At 38.4% G+C, this 20,506-nt stretch overlaps 1 protein-coding gene across 6 annotated transcripts in view; it reads right to left on the bottom strand.

Moving 5' to 3' along the window:
• Positions 1-20,506, bottom strand: part of atg13 (ATG13 autophagy related 13 homolog (S. cerevisiae)) — a 78,864-nt gene that overhangs the window by 24,457 nt on the left and 33,901 nt on the right. The window contains exons 9-12 of one of the 6 annotated variants that reach the window (XM_043706211.1): positions 18,793-18,891; positions 11,396-11,489; positions 7,522-7,620; positions 914-1,030 (exon numbers count right to left, since the gene is read on the bottom strand). In XM_043706211.1, coding sequence (XP_043562146.1) covers positions 914-1,030; positions 7,522-7,620; positions 11,396-11,489; positions 18,793-18,891 — 409 coding nt within the window. Of the gene's footprint in view, positions 1-913; positions 1,031-7,521; positions 7,621-11,395; positions 11,490-16,492; positions 16,631-18,792; positions 18,892-20,506 lie in introns of those variants that run through there. The other 5 variants (XM_043706217.1, XM_043706214.1, XM_043706213.1 and 2 more) reach the window with 5 other exon arrangements.

Below are 20,506 nucleotides of genomic sequence, written 5' to 3'. Positions count from 1 at the left end.
GTTTTGCTGAAAGGTGAGCTAACTATGAAGCTATTTAAATCCCCAACATTTTAAAGAGTTTAAAAAAACCAGGCTGCCTGTGTCAGCAAGAGTTGAAAAATAATACTTTAGTAGATACAATTGCTGTTCGTTGATATTTCTCAAGGCTATCATTATGTCATTATTACTGCTCGGCTGCTTTCTGTATGCTATATATCCCAGCAATTGTTCACTGCTATTTTTTGCACTTTTATCGAACTTGTAGGAAAATATTAAACACATTTAAAGAAATAACAATATAGTGCAGTATAGAAGTGACATTATGGAAGTACCGTAATTTCACAAAAATAATGTTCAAGGGTGTCAATGTATAAAATAAAAACACTTTGCATAAATTGAGATAAGATACTGTTTTACTGAGGCCTTGTTAAGTTTTTCAATTGCCAACTAAGCACAACACAGCAGGCAATTCAGCCCATGTGTCAGCTCTTTTAAAGAGCTTTCAAATAAGTTCTACTCATTATTTCCCCATCAGCAAAAAAAAGTTCCATTTCAAGTAGACATTGAAGTTACTTTGAATTTGCTTCTATGATGCTTTCAGATGGTACATTCTCCCCTGGCTCTTATTCTAATGATTTTAACAGGTCTTAGAATAGTAAACGGCTCACCTAATTTCTATATAAGTCTGAGCATTTGGACTTAAGTCATCCCACTGAAGCAAATAGCAACACTGATATAACACAAAGATGTAATGTTTTGTTTACTTCTGTTAAATGGTCAGAAATGAGAAACATTGGTCAAGGTTTTACTCAATTATGATTTTTCTCACTTTTGTGAAATTACAGTGCATTTTTTAAAATATAGCAAACTGTATTACTTAAAATGAGTCTCTGAATCAAGCAATGGTGAGTTTAATCAAGCAACTTTGATTTACCTGATGTGGATGAGCAGTATTTACACCAGCAGTTAAGGCTGCTGGGCAACAGGCTAGATCAGCTGAACCACCACCAAGAGTAGCAAAAGGCTGATAGAAAAGACGTGAGCTGTAGAGCTAGGAGAAGGAAGAAGGGCATAGAAAATAGATACAAAAACTAAATAGTAATCAGTCTGGTGCACAAAGCTGAAAGAAGAGGGAAACAAAGGAATGGCATCATCAAAAAGCAATATCTATAATAAAAGGTACAATAATACACAAAATCATCAAGCTTGTACTTTCTGCTGTTAGCTTAGTTGCTGTTTTAAAACATCATTATTTATCATGATTATCCGTGTATTTTACCAAAAAAAAATTAATGTAACCAATGGTGGTGCTCGGCAGATGGTTTTTAATGCCCTTGGTGACATTTAATCATGCTACCTATTCTGGCTTTACAACTACTTTCCCTGCTAACAGGCTATTCTCTCATCTTGCTTGAGTTGGTAGAGACTAACTTCATCAACAAAACAACTTATCATAACAGACTGAGACACCAGGAGGCTCAAAAACTCCCAATGAAAAATGAGAGGCAATTTTCTCTTCCTTCCATGAAAGCATGAGACATATGTTCACTTGAAACTATTTCTAGCCAAGAAGACACTCTGCCAGAAACCTGGTCTTTACTGAATTCCTATCAGCAAGTTTCTACAATGTAGTAATAAGATTGAGAACAACTGAGTGACAATATGTTTAACTGCTGAATCAGACATCTGGTGCATTAAGAAGATTTCTCCATGAAGAAACTGTGACTTGGGTTCTTGAAGATTTTTAGTAACATTCCTCCATTAAAAAAGCAAGCTCCACTGCAAGATCTTGGCCAGAAAAAGGTAGATAACTCTACCTTCACATGAAAATCATCTCAGTCAGTGAGGACAGGCAAAATTGTTTCACCAACTAGACTGTATTTCTTCGTTACAGGTGCTCAGCTACAATTTTGTTTGAAACCAGAGTTGTCCAATCTCCACCGTGTTAATTGAATCATAAGGGAACGCTTCAGACCTACAACTTATCGCCAACGAGCTTAAGAAACATTTGAACAAGTGACCTGTTTTGTTTTACCCTACGATTCCAAGTGAATGTTACATCTTCAGAAACTATGTTTCTTGAGTGAGCTTCTATGTGTTTGGAAGGTAGATGTTGTATTTACCTTTCAGGTGCTGCGAAGCCAAAATAAATTACACAAAAGACTGTTTGTATATGCTCTTTAAAGTCACAGTATTCAAAAATATTAAAATATTTATTCTCCAAAATATATCTTACTGCAATCAGGTTTAGGCGAGAAAAGGAAGAAAGTTATTGCGTACGTTTCCCTTCCAAACAACAATCATTTGCTTCTGAATGATAATTTTGCATAATAAGGCAGTGAAATAGTATAAAAATAAGGTAGTCCTAAATTCAAAGAAACATCAAATCTTAAAGTTTTGCCAAAACTGCAAATCTTCTGCAAAAAACTCTAACTTTTAGGGGCTTTGGTTTTTTTTGGAGTGGTGGGGTTGGAATACCAAAGGAGAGAAAATAAAACGAGCAAAACAGAAGAAAGAAAAAATCGTTGGAGATAATTTCTTTTCCAGATATCCCACAGGGATATTCTGATATTTTCTGAACAAAAGAAACAGGAGTTGGCCATATTATTTCTCAAGCCTACTCCATCAATATGGTCACAGCTGATCCAATGGTTGATTTTGGTCTCAATTCCACTTTCTCGCACATTTCTTATGTTTCTCCTTTTTCTGAGGTAACAGAAATCTGCCTACCTCAGCCTTCTATATACTCACTGATGGAGCATCTACAATATTCTGGAGAAGAGAATTCCCAAGATATACAACCCCTAAGACATAACTCTAAGTGAATAAATTGCTTCCTTATCCAAGTTCTAATGATCAACACCTCATCTTGAGAGTATGTCCTGCTGTTCTAGATTCTCCAATCCATCAGGGGAAACAACTGTTCAAATGCCTACACTCTTATTAAGTTCCTTCAGAACCTTTTTTTGTTTGATGGAGATCTTCTCTCTTTCCTCTAAACTCCACAGGATATAGGCCCAATTTATTCCTTCTCACTCCAAGAACCAATCTAGTGAAGCTTTGCTCGAGTGCCTACTGATATATTCTCGCATAACGTATGAAAATAAAAAACTGTACACAGTACTCCAATTATGGTCTCACCAAAGCCTTATACAATTGTAGCAAGAATTCTTTATTGTTCTCCAATCCCCTAATAATAAAGGCCAACATGCTACTTGCCCTCATAATTCTTTGCTATCTGCCTGCTAACTTTCTGCATTCCTTGTAAGAGTACAGTATTCCCCCGTACCAGTGGGGAATGCGTTCTAGGACCTACTGCAGAAGCCCAAAACTGCGGGTAGAAGCAACTCATTTAATCAAATGGGAAACATACCTTCCTCTACCACTTCCTCTGGCAGCTCATTCTATGCATGCACCATCCTCTATGTGAATAAGTTGCTCTTAGGTTCCTTTTAGAACTTTCCCCTTTCACCCTAAACCTATGCCCTCTAGTTCTGGACTCCCCTGCTCCGGGGAAAAGGCCTGGTCTATTTACCCTTTCCATGCCCCCATGATTTTATAAACCTCTATAAGATCACCCCTCAGCTTCTGATGCTCCAGGGAAAACATTCCCAGCTTATTCAGTCCCTCCCTACAGCTCAAATCCTCCAACCCTGGCAACATCCTTGTAAATCTTTTCTGAACCTTTCAAGTTTCACAACATCCTTATGATAGGAAGGAGACTAGAACTGCATGCAACATTCCAAAAGTGGCCAAACCAATGTCTGTATAGCTGCAACATGACCTCCTATATTTAATGCTCTGACCAATAAAGGAAAGCATACCAAACTTCACTATCCTATCTACCTGCGACTCTACTTTCAAGGAACTATGAACCTGCACTCCAAGGTCTCTTTGTTCAGCAACATTCCCCAGGACCTTACCATTAAGTAAGTCCTACTCTGATTTGCTTTTCCAAAATGTAGCACTTCACATTTTTCTAAATTAAACTCCATCTGCCACTTCTTAGCCCATTGATCCAACTGATCAAAATCCTGTTGTATTCTGAGGTAACCTTCTTCTCTGTTCACTACACCTCCAATTTTGGTGTCATCTGCAAAGTTACTAACTATACCTCCTGTGTTCATATACAAATCTTTTACATAAATGGTGATAACCAGTGGACCCAGCACCGATCCTTGCGGAACACCACTGATCACAGGCCTTCAATCTAAAAAGCAACCCTCCACCACCACCCTCTGTCTTCTACTTTCAATCCAGTTCTGTATTCAAATGGCTAGTTCTCCCTGTATTCCATGAGATATAACCTTGCTCACCAGTCTCCCACGAGGAACCTTGTCGAATGCCTTCCTGAAGACCATATAGATCATATCTACCGCTCTGCCCTCATCAATCCTCTTTGTTACATTTTCAAAAAACCCAATCATGAGACATGATTTCCCATACACAAAGCCATGCTGACTATCCCTAATCACTCCTTGCCTTTCCAAATACATATACAACCTGTCCCTTAGGATTCCTTCAACAACTTGCCCATCACTGATGTCAGGCTCACTGGTCTATAGTTCCCTGGCTTTTCCTTACCACCTTTCTTAAATGTGGTACAATGTTAGCCAACCTCCAATCTTGTTGCACCTCACCTGTGATTACCGATGATACAATTATCTCAGCAAGGGGTCCAGCAATCACTTCCCTAGCTTCCCAAAGATTTCTAGGGTACACCTGATCAGGTCCTGGGGATTTATCCATTTTCATGCGTTTCAAGATATTTTAAAGATCTGACGTACGAAAATTTCTTGTACATAAGAATGGCTGCTTTGCACGGTCCTGCACTGCGCTCCAATTTACAAACAATTCAACTTGCGAATGAACTCCAGAACAGAACCAGTTTCCAATGCAGATACTGCCTGTACTTACTTCTAATCCCAGTCAGGTCTCCTCTCAATTGTTTAAGAATGTTTAAATCTCTGGTTTTTCTAAGATAAAATCCATCCTTTGTTGTCTTGAACCAAAAACAAGCTGACAGTGTTCAATATTTATATTCCCTTTCATAAAATAGTACAAATCAAACAAATAAACAAAAAAATCAACATAAATAACCAACCCCAAATGTCACTATTTGGAAATCCAAATTTCCAAGTTTGTAATTTTTTTTACATTTGTACGTGCATTTCTTTTATCACAACATAAAAATTCATGTTTCTTTATGGGGTCGGATTCTACAAACAGAGATAATTTGGATCCGTGGGCTTTGAAACTCACTCCACTGTTGGGGGCATATTGCAGTCGATGTATCTGTTCTTGCCCGACCTACAAATGCACATTTCCCACTAAGGTTGCTGGATGGTAATCTGAAGCAAGCAGTTTGGCTGACTCATGTCCTTTTCATCCAGGGATACGGATGTACAGAGGAACCTCTATTATCCGGCTTTTGATAACTGAATTTCAGATAATCTGAACAAGATCACAAGGTACCGACGCTCAGCTAACTATGTTCTCCGGCATTCGATTAACCGAACAAAATACTCCCCCACGTATTCTTCGGATAATCGAGGTTCCTCTGTAATTGCAGCCCTCCACTGGCATTGGCTAACTGAGTTCAGTCAGAAACTGAAACCAAATTCAATATTCACTACACAGAACACTGAACTAAAAAGCACTAGTAGGCAAGATGCAGTCTTCGCCTCTCAGTTTAAGGATGGTAAATTCAAATAATATAATTCAAACTTTCAGCTTTAAATGCCCACTTACGTCAGCAAATGACACCACAGATTTAGCAAATACAACTACCCTTTTGTTTCTCTTGATTCATCTGCAGTCTTTGACATTTCTCTTGACTCCTTTCTACCATCATCCAGCTATTTCGCACTTTTTGCAATTTCCATCTGTTTAACAGTAGCCAGAGAATCTACTGGAGTCTCTTTCCAATTCAGTATAGTTACCTCTGGTGTCTTCACAAGAATCCATTGCCACTCTCCTATTTCACACCATCCAAAAGCAAGTTAATTTCCACCCTCAGGACAACCTTACACTTCTCAATTGGCCACTGTTCTAAATGGTGAGATTATTTGGTTTCAGAATTCAGTACTTAAGTGGAGAAAATTTTCATCTGCTGGATATTGAACAGGAATCTGACAATATAGCAACAATGCTTCACTCCCCAGCTACAAACTCTACCCCTCTTCCTGGCAATAGTCTGATGCTAAAGCAAATATAAAATCAATCATATCCACAACATCACTAAGACTGCCCAGCTCCATTTCCATTACATCACCAGATTCCGCTCCTGATGCAGTTCATTACCTTCTAAACCATCAACCATGTCTTGGCTACTTCTAGACTCAACCATTCCAATGCTTGCCTGGCCACCTGCATTTCCTGAACAATAAATTTTCAATTGTATTTTTGAATCCTTCCACGACCTCAGCCCCACCTTATTTCTGAAATCTCTTTTCTCCCACAAACTGCAGAAACAGCTCTCCTTTAAATCTGGCCTCAAGAGCACTTCCAGTTTTAGTTGCTTATACTGGTAGCTGTCTTTAGCAACGTTGGATATTCACTCTGGAATTCTCTTGCTGACTTGCTATCACACTCTACCTTATTCTTCTTCTTAAAATCTACTACTTTGACCTAGATTTTGATTACTTTCTTTCTCTAATATATCATTACATATGGCCTAGTATCAGATTTTGTTTTGTAAGCACCCCCGCCAAAATAAAGAGCCTCGGGTCATTACATTATGTTAATGGCGCTAAATGTGTACAAACTATTATTATTGTACTGATATTTCCATAGGTTAGCTCCAATTATTACGTAAATATTTTTTTAAAAAATCAAACAGCAAAAGTCTTTGAGTTGTCAGGATAGATAGATTACAAATTTTATCATAAAATGTGGCTCATGAATTACACCAACAGATTAATTTTCAAGGTTCCAATGCTGGGGAGCTAAGGGAATTTGCTTCTTAGTCTAACTAAACAATAGTCAGAAACATATGAAGAGAGCAAGAAAGTCTAAGGAGCACTTTTAGTTTCAAGTATCAGCAATTTTAGTTGGGTAAGAATCTTGCTCAGATGTTACCAATGGGAGCTCATCTTGGACATTACACAGAAGGGAGCAGATTATATTTATCTGGTTGACCTCAGGGATCCCAGGCTTTTGCCCAGGATTAAAGTCAATCCAAAGAGGTCAGTAAACTGTGCAATTGGCTGACATCATTGTTTTCTGCAGAAAGCTGGCTTCTTCTAGCTTTCAGGCAGTCAAAGTCATGGCTCTTGTTCCAATTAATTGAGACACTACAGGAAAACTTGCAGTTAATGATATGAAATAATCCACAACTATAAAGGATGAATAAAACTGGGGGAAGTCATCCTGCAGTTCAAATGAGGCCTTTTCACACCAAAAGTACCACCAGGTTTCTGTTTCCTTAACTTCCGGAAAAGGGACCAAGAAATAATTCAAGATTGGCTGCCTGAACTTTCTTGCTTGGCTTCAAAAAAAAATGTGGCTGGATACTTGCAAATTGTTTCGGTTTTAACTCACTTGATGCGTAAAGGTCAAGCCTAGCAGGGGGACCTTCAGAGTGTCCATCACCACTGGCCTGGGAGTCTGAAAATGTGTTTTACTAACAGTAAACACACACTACACACAGACACACAAAAGAGAAAGAGAAAAAGAAGAAAAGGAAAACAGAACTTAGAGAGAAGAAAATAAGAGTATTGTGCATCGAAATCTCAACTTTGTAACGTAGGCTAACAATATTTAAGAAAAGACATTAAAATACATATTTCTGAAAGATGAACCATCATGGTGTCTATCTAAACTGACAAAGGACCTGGTGTTAAAGCAAAGAGTCAAATTGAGTACTTGTGCAATCTCATTTTTTACAAATTATATTGATGATCAATTTGAGCCTCCTGCTAGCTGTTTCTGGAGTTTTTCCAGATACACATACCAAGAGATTGCAGACTTTAAAAGGCCAAATGTTGATCAATTCCTCCACAGTTTTCTGCTTGAGTGTCATAATTCAGAGGTCTATAATTCCACAGGTATCCATCACTAAAGACTCACAGTTCTGATGGATACCCAAACAGGGAGATTTGCCCAGTCTGCACCCAGGGTCACTGGATAATGATAGGCAGCAGGAGCTTTGACCAGTTTCTTCTTGCCTTGTCTACCAAAGGTGATGTCAACTAAGCTAAAATCAATTATCAATTTGCAGCAGAGACGAGGGCATTCTGATTACATTGATGAATGACACGTGGTTCTCAAATTTAACAACCCCCATCAACTACAAAAAGGCACGAGAAAGGAAAAGTGCCTAGGGTGCGGTTGTTTAAATTTTAGGATCAGGAATCTGGACACCATTTCTGTATTATTATATTTTGAAGTTCAGGAATAAAATTATGGATGAGGTTCGCACAAAAGGCAGGTGGGAGACCTAACTAAAGGTAAAAGTAAATCACTATAGTCCTACTTGACAATACAGCTGCTCTCTCAGAGAATGATGAGTGATGGTAGTTTAATCTGAGGGTCACCATACCTCAGGAGAGGGAGTAGGTTAAGAAAGAAAGCACTTCCTAATAACCTCAGCTGGTGCAGAAATTGAACCCATGCTGTTGGCAATACATTGCCTTGCAGACTAGTCTTCCAGCCAACTGAACTAATTGACCAATCCACCATTGTACAATGACATAAATCACAACTGGACTAAACTTTAGCACAAAGTAAGTGGGTTAGGGTCCTAAACTGTGGTTTCCCAGCAAATAAATCGATGTGGAAGCTGCTTGCTCTCTACACATTCCTTACTGGCCAAATGAAGCTAGAGTACTATCTTGAATCTTAAAAGGAGGACTTTGCAAGAGACTACTGTTTATAACCCTGATTTTCAGCCCCACCCATCCATCTATCGCAACTGGAAATAAGGCTCTGGTTGGCAATCTGCACCTCAACTACACCCTCGTCTATCTCACTGACCACCTTCCACCTTCTCACATTGCAGATGAGAGCTTCATTCCTAGTCTCAAAATGCCCTCTTTGCCAATCACTGTGAACCACTTCTCCTGCACTCTGTCAACTGGAGCTTTCTACCAACAGCCAGAAACTGTCCTCCAAACTCCTCAGCTGTGGCCCCTATCCACTGGCCAGACTGTCCATTTCCTTGGCTTTGCTGGTTACTTCAGCAGTTTTTGGCTCCCCCCGTATCCTGCACATCAAATCTAGATGTCTTTGGCAATCATCTCCCAAATTTTAGCTGAAATTCAGGCCACCTATAACCTTTCAGTGGTGATAATGCAGATATATTTGGAACTTTGGTGTAATGCATGGTTTACATTGCAAATAATATCACTTTTGAAGTGCCCTATTTATCCAGTTAAACTGCAGAGTAAACTTAGCAAACATGGAACAACTGGGTCCATACTGTTACTTAGAAGTCACATCTATAACATGTTCTCATTTGGCTAGAAATCTGCCCTAGTTGGGCAGAATTTGCTCATATGAAGAGTGTCAATACTGCACTGCTGGCTGCTGCAAACAGGCTGACTGCAATCTGTCTGCAACTTGAATCAAAATATTTGGTTGCAGCCATTTTTCATTTTTGTCTAGGATACTGCAAGTGACAACTGAAATCATCTCCAGGGTTGGGTTTTGATACTTCTAACAGTACTACTGAAATAACCTAGACCACAGTAAAGCATCATACAACACTGAAGAATTAATGTAAACATTAAAAGCAGCTTGAAAACATTCTTTACCAGTTATTTCACAGAGCCCAGATTATCATTTTGGCACACATTTTAGAAACATGAATCTAACCTTGTGTAATCACATTTAGTATATTTATAGAGTATGGGATTTATTTTTTAGAATCCAAAAGTTCAATATGTTTACCAAATTACAAAAACGGTATTGTGAAGTACATTAACCGAATTTTGCGATCTGGGTAGGTTTCGCTATAGCTATAAGCTACCTACTTACCTTGCTAGGACATCCAATGCAGGATCCATTCCAACAAATACAATCCAACAACACATGCAGGCAGCATCAGAATATATCTTCACAAATGCCATTCTCCTTTTTTTAATGGTAAAAGCTGTTGTTTTCTAGCAAGTTAAGCTTCTTTGACAGTTACAGAGAGAAGGCAAGTGTGTAAGGTATACGGTGAGAGGTGGCAGGTGAGTGAATGAGAGAGCAGAGTGGGTTGGGGGGGTGGAAAGGGTGTGTTCAGTTATAAGGAATTTGTGGGGGGAGTAATGAGTGAGTGATTGGCCATAAGAATTAAAGTTAATCAGTTGTTAGAGCAGATTCTAATTCCTCTAATCTTTGCTGAGTAACTATTCAAGAATACAAGTTGGAACCACCCAAAATCTCCAGAGATGGTGACATTTTCTTAAGGTTCCAGTCACTAGAAAATTGCCTATTGAATGTTTAAACTTCCCAAACAGCTAGTACAGTTAGTGTTTTAGGACTTCCAAATGGTATCAATGCAACCTTTTTAGAGGTTGGAAGGTGCAGCCCATTGTTTGCCTGCTTCAGTACTTCAATATTAAAATGTTTTAATCTCTCGTCCAATTTCCAATGTTCTCTTTTCAATTGTTACAATCAATGGCTCTAAATCTTTACTGGTGTCTTGATATGATTGTTATACTTAATATTTCACAAACTAAATATTTGGATTTGTACGAATTTAATTGAACTGTCTCCAGTTTTGTACTGGGGTTGGAAAATTTGTGTTGCAGCTTGTTCAACGGTATAAAGTATCAGGAGTAAGATGTGGGCTCAGGGACAATTATATTATTTATAGGACTGATGTACATTAACATATGCCCTGTTCAATTACACACACAAAATATAGTGCTGAAGGTTAGACCATATCACTGAGTAGTTCTGTTGTGTTCAGTGTATAATTCACAAATATGCTAATAATATTGGACACTGACAAAATCATTCAGAAGATATACATGTGCAGTGGCCTATGTTAAATTCAGCTTGACTTTAGAATAAGAATCCCAAAAGATCATTGTACTTGCATTTGACAAAAGTATTACAAAAATATTACAAAAGAAAACTTGGGTAAAGCTTCTATAGCAACTATTTTGGTCAAAAAAGATTTTGAATCGTATTTTTAATGATGCAGCGTATAATGTCATATCAGGCTTTTAACCAGAAATGTCTGTCCCTTCAAAAAAAATCACAGAGCATCGAACACTGTTCACATGCAGTCACAGGGCAGGCATGTGCTCAATTCTACATGTTACAGTAAGTAAAGACTTGAAATCACATTATTACAACTAATTTTCATTGGATATATCTGTATCGTTTCCTTAGAAATACTGCATAAGACTAACATTATGACCTGCTAGAAAGATGCTAGGCTAACATTCATTAGCAGGATAGCATATTTTCTATTCCTTACCTGTGAGGGAGGAGAAGTAGAGAAAGAAGTGGTGCAGACTTCCTGGGAGTCATCAACAGAAGGAAAATTACCTCCATCGTCTTCACCAGTTGTTCTGCATTAAACATCAATAAACATATTGATTGCGCTTCATGCACTTTTTCATTCCATCATCAAAACTATACTTCAAGCTAAAATAAACTTTATTCAGATTTGCAGCTATAGTGTATGACAAATCTTCCAATTCAATTCTCACTTGAGAAAGGTTGTAATTAAAAAAGCAATATAAGGACTAAAAACCTCAAGTGCTCACAATGGGATTATTATATCTAGGATTCCAAACTCCTATGGTTGGTCTAGGCACATTCCCCATCATGAACATGTAAACTCTGCAACAAGTCTCTTCAGTTTTCCTATTTCAAATATAATCTTAATTTTAAAAATACTGCATTCTGCTTAGATAATATTCTATACAAAAATGTCTAAAACTAGTTTTCAGCCTCTGTTTTCTCATTGAATTGCCCATTATAGACGTCTAAAGCTTTCAATTAGTTCAGTAAAACAGCTCAATCTTGTCAAGTGATGGCTTTTCATTTTGGTATTAATCATTTTCCTGGGAAATATGTTTAAAGGCTTAAACATTAAAAGGTATTGTTCAAATTAAATTTCAAATCTGAGCTTAACGAGTATACTGGAGCTCCTAGTTAAATTTGAAGTGGTAGTGATAGCAGCACTTCTTGTGGACAGACAGATACTGCAACCAGTTGCAGTACAACACAATAACACTTGTTTTGCTCATTGCTGGATTAAACAAATTTTAAAAAAATTATTAAAATTTTAGGAACAGACAAAAATAACATTACTGTCACTTGCCACCCTTACCTGTTGCACTCTACATGGCTGAATTTTCATGTCCTCTGAAGTGATTTAGATAGCCGTTCTCTTACAAAAAACAACCACCATGATGAATACAACCTATCACCACCTTGTCAGATGAGCCATGGATCGAGAATAAAAAGGATTTTCAATTTATAAACAGCTATACTTTACAAATTTAGAACAGAAGGTAACGGAGGAACAGGGATTCCGCAAAGCCATTCAATTAATGAGCTGAACTAAATGGGATTAAGCAATTGAAAGCTCTGTTCAAAAAATAGTTGTGGATTAACAAGCTAAAAATCTTTGAGGTGAAAGCATTAGTATTTACTGAATACCAGGTATTTGTTCCAAAATACTTAAAGGAGTGAGAAATCAATAAGGAAGATATTCTATATCTTGGAACTGGACAGCAACAATAACTTAATTTGAACCTTCTTTTGTATTTATTCACAGGATTTGGGCGTCACTGGCTAGGCCAGTATTTACTGCCCATCCTTGTTAGATTATGCCCAAATAATCAGAGCGTGAAGGCTCCTTTAACAAGAAACAGAAAGGATGTTTTTTTTCTGTACTCAATAATGGTTAAATAAAATCATTGTAATAGAAGAAACTTTGTACTCCTCCAAAGGTAATTATGAAGTGAATCAAGAGCTCTGCATCTGAATGACAGATTTTTGCAGCTCAGAATCTGTTGTATGTCTGCACTTTATGTCACAGAATCACAGCTACCCCATAGAAAACTGACATTTCTCATTGTGTAAACCATGGCAAAATCCATGCAACATCTCAAATGCAGTCTAGCCACTTGTTGGTGTACATCAAGTAATCCATACATGGCACAAAAAAAAAGGAAAGTGAGTCAACAAGCTGTAGACAGTGACAAGGTGCCTGAGCAGAAATCAGTAAGTTCCCTTCCATTCCAATATCCAGACCTAGACACAGGCAATCAAACATATTTGAAAACACTGTCTATCATGTTTATCCCAATTTGCTCATGTAGCATACTATCATGAATTTCCCAGTCCATTTTATCCCCTAATGTACTATATTAGGTAAGTTTCCATATGCAACCTTCACAACAATTTCTTACCAAGGTGAATATAAATCTTACTGAAATTGAAAGTACCCCACTAATTGATTTGGAGATATCATTCTGATGGAGGCAAATGTTCTGCCTAGTACCACCAGTGATGGTTTAAAAAAACAAACAGAATTACGAATAGATTATACAGTCCCTCAGAGCTATTCCACCATTCAATACAATCATGGTAAATATTTGGCCTCAATTCTACATTCCTGTCTGCTCCACACCTCGTTACATTGTTTGTGACTCCAAAATGTTGTCCATTTCAACCTTAAACATATTCAACAATGGAGGATCGACAACCCTGCAGGACAGAGAATGCCAAAGATTCACAACTCTTCAAGTAAAGAAATGAACCCATCTAGTGAACCGAAATTGCTGCCATATTTTTCCTTTGCTTCCTGTTGATAGTAAAACACAAAATAACTCTTAATTGGATTAGATTAGATTAAATTACAGTGTGGAAACAGGCCTTTCGGCCCAACAAGTCCACACCAACCCGCCGAAGCGTAACCCACCCATACCCCTACATTTACTCCTTACCTAACACTACGGGCAATTTAGCATGGCCAATTCACCTGACCTGCACATCTTTGGACTGTGGGAGAAATCCGGAGCACCCGGAGGAAACCCACGCAGACACGGGGAGAACGTGCAAACTCCACACAGTCAGTCGCCTGAGGCGGGAATTGAACCCGGGTCTCTGGCGCTGTGAGGCAGCAGTGCTAACCACTGTGCCGCCCATAAATTCTTAATAGTAAGAATAATAGCAAAGGTTTACAGTTAGCTATTTTCATTTTTAATTCAAAATGATACACATACACAAAATGATAAATTCTAAAATTTGAGAGGCTTTAATTTCTTGGGATGTATATTGCAGTGTCAACCATCTAGAGTGCTGTTGGAGCTGCACTAATTTAGCCAAGCATGGTGCACTTCATCGCGTGGGATTTAGCAAAGATAATGCCATTCTCTCGTTGTGGATCGTAATTGTCTGGCATATCTGTGCTCATATATTCTCTTACTTATCAGCCCAAGCCTGGATATTGTCCAGCATTTGCTACATATGCACACAGACTGCTTCAGTTTCTGAAGAGAGGCCAATGGTAGTGATCACTGTGCCACTGTGAACACTCATCCCTGCCTAACTGCTTTTTCATACAAGGAAGGCCATTATCAAAGCAGCTGAAAGACAGCAGATTCCTGAAGAAGGCCTCATGCCTGAAACGTTGATTCTCCTGCTCCTTGGATGCTGCTTTACCTGCTGCGCTTTTCCAGCAACATATTTTCAGCTCTGATCTCCAGCATCTGCAGTCCTCACTTTCTCCTTAAAGACAGCAGAGCCCAAGACAATACTTTGCAACTTCTGCAGTGCTATCCAGGAGCAGAGATGATTGGCTTCCAACAATCACAACCATCTTTCCTGTGTTCTAGGAAAGCAATAGAGAGAATATCCCCCACAAACTTTTATTGATTCTAGTTGTACTTAGGCTTCTTGAGGTCATCATTAGTCAAATGCTGCCTTGATGTTAAGGACAGTCCCTGTCATTTTGCCTCGAGAGTTCAGTGCTTTTGACCATATTTGAACCAAAACAGTAATAAGACTGGCCCTGGCAGGATCCAAATCAAATAAAAGTCAACTAGTTATTGTTATGAAAGTGTTACTTTTTAGCACACAATGTCCATTTCATCACTGTGGACATCACATTGTCTGTATGCCAGCTACCGATAACTGTAGTGAACATGACGTAGCCTTTCACCCTATTTTTGTCGATCTCACTTTGGTATTCAACACCTCAGCACAGCTTGACAGTACATGCATGTAACAGTCTCCTATAAGTCATTGCTCCCAAGAGTGTCTGCGATAATCCAAAAAAACCCAAAGAACTGTGGATGCTGGAAATCAGAAACAAAATCTAAAATTGTTGGAAAAATCTCAGCAGGTCTGACAGAGAAACACAGTTAATACTTTGGGTCCAGTGACCCTTCTTCAGAACTGCACTAATCAAAAGGTAGTTTCGGTGAATCTGAGGTAGCTGCAGCATGGAAAATGGTTGTATACCCAAGTATCTTCTGTGTAGTGAGATACCAGAGCTCATTGACCAGTGGGGCACTCAGGACTCCACTTGCAAGATACTCGCAAGTGTGATGTGGAGGTCTTAAAACATCAACTATTACACCTGGGAGTCACTAGCTCGTGAAAGAGGAAAATGACACATTTGATGGAGCTGGGATGTACTATACAACAACAACTGGTGGATATAGCAGGTACGACAAGCACCAATGTTGAAAACAACAACAATCCACAATATCACTTAGCAGCTTTATCTGCTCCCAAGGCAGAACCTTCCTCTCAGGCTTTCATGACCATTAACAAAGGTGCCCCAAATAAAGTCTTCCAACTTAAATAGATTATTTACTGCGTGTTCATCATTGTGTAGGTGGAAGAATTCCAACAAAAGATGGTTCATAGTGCTCCACGGATATACATTCCAAACTCTGGCTCACCCACCCAGTTTACATCACTTCATGCTTTTAATTACAGAGCCAGCAGAAGAAAACTATTTTGATAAATTTTAAAATCTCCTTTTTTTTTCCCTTTGTTTTACCATGTACTGCGAGCAACTCAACTTGTCCTCTTCTTTAGCACATTTATGTTCTAGTACTATAGAGTTTGCAATATTATAACAGTGATGTATATTGTATTCTACACTCTGAATTCTGGTCCAATACTAAAAGTGCTGTGTTTTCCAAAAAAGCTTCAAATAAAGGAAATAAACAAAAGAAACATGAAGATGAAATGAAAAAAAGTGAAGAAAAGCAATGATTGCTTTTGTTCTGTTTTTTAAGACAAAAATTATGTGGCAATTTGGAAAATTAAATGTTTTTCTATATTTTGCATTGCGCGTGTCACAAATGTAGAATAGGTGTAAATCAAAGTAAAGCATCTTCTACTCTGTCTCAACCTTAAACTCAAAACTGCATCTTCAATCCAACAGAGATGATGCAATTTCTCATACAATCTTAAGCCTATACTTTAGTGTCTGGGGATAGGGTCAGTTGGTAACTTGAATAAGCAACCTAATCATGACTACACAATACAACTAACAATGTGTTCTTTATACTTATGACTATTTACATGGGTGTTGTCCCACCTGTAGTTACATGGGTGTAGTGGTGAAGATCCACTATAGGGACGATCTACAAAGTGGTCTATGATAATCCCCATGATTGGCTGGGTCCGCTCCAGCTGCCTGTGAAATAATTCAAAGTAACAATTATAACTTAAAAGAGTTCCTAAAAATGAGAACCATAAATGTCCCTGGGTCAACTTAACCAGTTATGAAAAAGGTTAGACAGTGGGATGAAGGACGAAACTAGTAAAAAATCCAAAATGATATCTATTCAACATAAAAAGAATACATGAAGAAGAATAACTAAATCTAATCAGGGTCAATGTCACATGAATGTTCATTCATTAATAAATTATAGCAACAGCATCTCAACCGATTGTCAGAGTCATTCCGTACGGAAACAGACCGTTTGGTCACAAACTAAACTAGTCCCACCTGCCTGCTTGTTCCAATATCCCTCCAAACATTTCTTATTCATGTACCCATCTAAATGTTGGTTAAACGTTGTAACAGTACTGATATCCACCACTTCCTCTGGAAGTTCATTCCATACACGAACCACTTTCTTGTAAAATAAAAAAATTGCCCATCATATTTTTTTTTAAATCTTTCTCTTCCCATCTTAAAAATATGCCCCCTTACCTACACCCTCCATGACTTTATAAACCACTATAAGGTCATTCCTTACATTGTATCATGAGAAACTACAAAAACATGGATAAAATTACAGAGTTCAATGTTTTCTCACAATAAACATAAAACAACCAATAATAGGCGAGAAAAATTGCAACAGATGTAGTTGATAGTGACGTGTTTCTGAAGGCTAAGAGAAACTGTATTTGCTTAAGTACAATGAAGAGGGGTGAAGAGTCCATGTTCCTTCCTGCAGTGGTGCTTTAGGTCAGAAAATGTATTTGAAGTTTATTGGTATTATTAAGGTTTTATCCTCAGGTAGGGTGAATCAATTCCCCTCCCATATAGTAACAAATCAATCACTGGATAAGGGGATTCTAATACATGACGAGTCAGAGGCACAGATTGCAAGGAAGTTTGTTCTCTGTTCACTTCTCATCTAAACCACCTCGGGGCAAGACCTTGAGCAGAGAATGCAAAATCCTCCACCACACAGGTGGATAGCAGAGAAGAAAAAAAAGGAAGAAATATATCATGTTTGTAGATCATGTGGAAGTCATTTTAAAACAAAAGAAATCATGGGAATTTCATGTCAATGGTAAGTCATTTACTGCCAATTCATAATCAGCCTCGAGAAGGTCAAAGTAAGCTGCTCTCTTGAATTGTTGCAAGGTACTGACAAAGTACTATTAAGTACAAAGTTTCAGGTTTTTGTGGTGCACACATTTGAGAGGAACATACAACAGGTTGTGTTCCCAGATACTTACTGCACTTTCTTTCTTTATTATAAGGATCCTGGGCTGAGAACTGCTGTCGAATAAATCTTGGTGAGTTCTTGCAGTGTGTCTTAGAGATATTACACAGTAAAGACACAACACACCACAATGATGGAAGGACAAAATGTTTAAGGTGATACCCGAGGTGCTAATAACGAGAGCTGTTTTGCACAAGCTTTTTTGAATGTTGTTGGAAATGTTTAAAAGCAGGCAAATGGGAATATTTCCTCTTTTCCTGAACTTCCAACTTACTGATGTTGGAAAGTTTTTGAATCAGGAAGTAGGTCAATTTCCACAGAAGATACAACCTCTGACACGCTCAAAATGCTTACATGGCTGGTCCAGTTCTATTTTTGAACAATGGTAACCCTAGGTTTTTGATGCGTGACTTGGCAATGCTGAACATAAGGAAATAGAAAATATGAGGAGGAGGCCATTCAGTGTTCTGCCATTTAGTAAGAACATGACTAATACTGTGTCTGTAACTCCACATTGCTGCGTGCCCCATCATTCTGGACCCACGCTTAAAATAAAAAAAAATCTAAGTCAATCTTCAAAGATTCAATGATCCAACGTCCACAACGCTTTGCTGAAGAGAATTTCAATGATCTGCGAAGAAGCACTCCACCTCTTTATATATTAAATAGGATACCCTTCATTTTTAAATTGTTCTGGATTCCCCCTATGAATGTAAACACTCTCTTGCATCCATCTTGTTACCTCCCACTGTACCTTAAATGATTAACCAAACTCACTTCTCATTCTTTGACATTCCACTTAGTATAAGCCCAACCTTTCCTCATATGACAACCCCTTTATCAGGCTGGTGAACCTTCTTTGAACCGCTTCCAACTAAACTTCTTAACAATGTGTTCTTTATACTTATGACTATTTACATGGGTTTTGTCCCACCTGTAGTTACATGGGTGTAGTGGTGAAGATCCACTATAGGGACGATCTACAAAGTGGTCTATGATAATCCCCATGATTGGCTGGGTCCGCTCCAGCTGCCTGTGAAATAACTCCTGAAGAAGGGCTTGTGCCCGAAACGTCGATTCTCCTGTTCCTTGGATGCTGCCTGACCTGCTGCGCTTTTCCAGCAACACATTTTCAGCTATATTCCTTCTTAAGTAAGGAGACCAAAACTGTACACAGTACTCCAGGTGCAGTCTCACCAATGCGCTTTATGCCTGGAGCAAGACTTCCCCACTTTTATACTCCATTCCCCATCCTTTTCTAATTATATGGTGTACCTGCATCATAACTTTTTGTCATACCATTGAATGTCTGGGAAAGAGGTTAGGTTCTCACTTGGAGATGATCATTGCCCAGTAAGGCATGAATATTACTTGTCACTGAGCAGCCCAAATATTGTTGTCCTGAATAGGATATGGACCACTTCAGTACCCGAGAAGGCATGAACAGAACTGAACACTGGGCAATCAGCAAATCCATGTGGAGGGAAGGTAATTGAAATAGCAGCTAAAGATAATTGGGATGAATTCTGGCAGCAATGCTGTATGGCTGAGATGACTGGCCTCCGATAATCATAACCATTTTCTCTGTGCCTTGTTTAACTCTAGTCAGTCAGTGGAGACTTGTCCCAATTCCAGTCCAGTTCCTCAAAGCCACATCCAATCAAACATGGTCAAGGGTGACAACTCCCACCTGATATCCCTGTTTTTTTGACTGAAAGTAAAAAGGTCCACATGGCTTATTCTAATGTGGCTTATTCTAATACTAGAATTGAACAAAAACAAACAATTTTATCTTAGATAATCATCCATACTCTTAAATTCAGAACCAACATAAGCAAGTTAAACATGGATTAGCAGGCAAATATAAAATGTACAATTACAGATTAAACTGCAAATGCAATGAAAATAGTCTTATGAATTTATTTGATGGTCCACTCATCCAATATGTCGTCAACGTGAGTCACAAAAGCTTTCAAAACTCTGTCTTTGTCTTGAGGAATTTCAACTCAAACTTGAACCCCCCTGCTGCCAGTAGCTGACAATAAACCAGAATTTCACAGGCATAATCTTCACCAAATATGGCACACATCTGCAGAATCTCTTCAACTCTCCTCATGATGGTTTTGATGGTATAGATACCCTAATGTTATCTTCAAGTGCAGAAACAGCTCTTGCGCTTGTATATTTGCCAATTCTCAGCTTCTGGGTCCAGCCTCTGCTTTCTTTAAGATCCATCAACTCTTACGAGCCTGGATGGTTCAGTTTCTTTTTACATGGTTTAGTTTCTCTGGACGTTTTGGTTTCCAATCTCAGTTTCAGTTTTAGTCTCTTTAGGAACTGGAAGGTTTCAACATGTCCCAAATATTGCAGGCCTTGAAATCATGGGTCCCATCTCAGGGGAGATATTAAGTTTTACTCTAGATGTTTCTACTTGAGAACCATCATCCCTACATAATTCTGAGAAGTTCAGACATCCTTAGGGTAATGTAAGTTGAAATATGTTAATTTTCTTTGCAGATGAGAGGATGTTATTCAGCAGATTGAAACATTTGCAGCATGCTAGAATATTACACAGTGCCAAGTAGGCCTGATTTCACCAGCGACTTTCAAAATCACTACCATCTTCAACTTATTTGCCTCAGTTCATT

This window comes from Chiloscyllium plagiosum, chromosome 16, assembly GCF_004010195.1.
Source record: "Chiloscyllium plagiosum isolate BGI_BamShark_2017 chromosome 16, ASM401019v2, whole genome shotgun sequence".
Classification (NCBI taxonomy): domain Eukaryota; kingdom Metazoa; phylum Chordata; class Chondrichthyes; order Orectolobiformes; family Hemiscylliidae; genus Chiloscyllium; species Chiloscyllium plagiosum.
The sequence above is the reverse complement of the archived record's forward strand: the minus strand, read 5'-3'. Positions and strand labels throughout refer to the sequence as shown.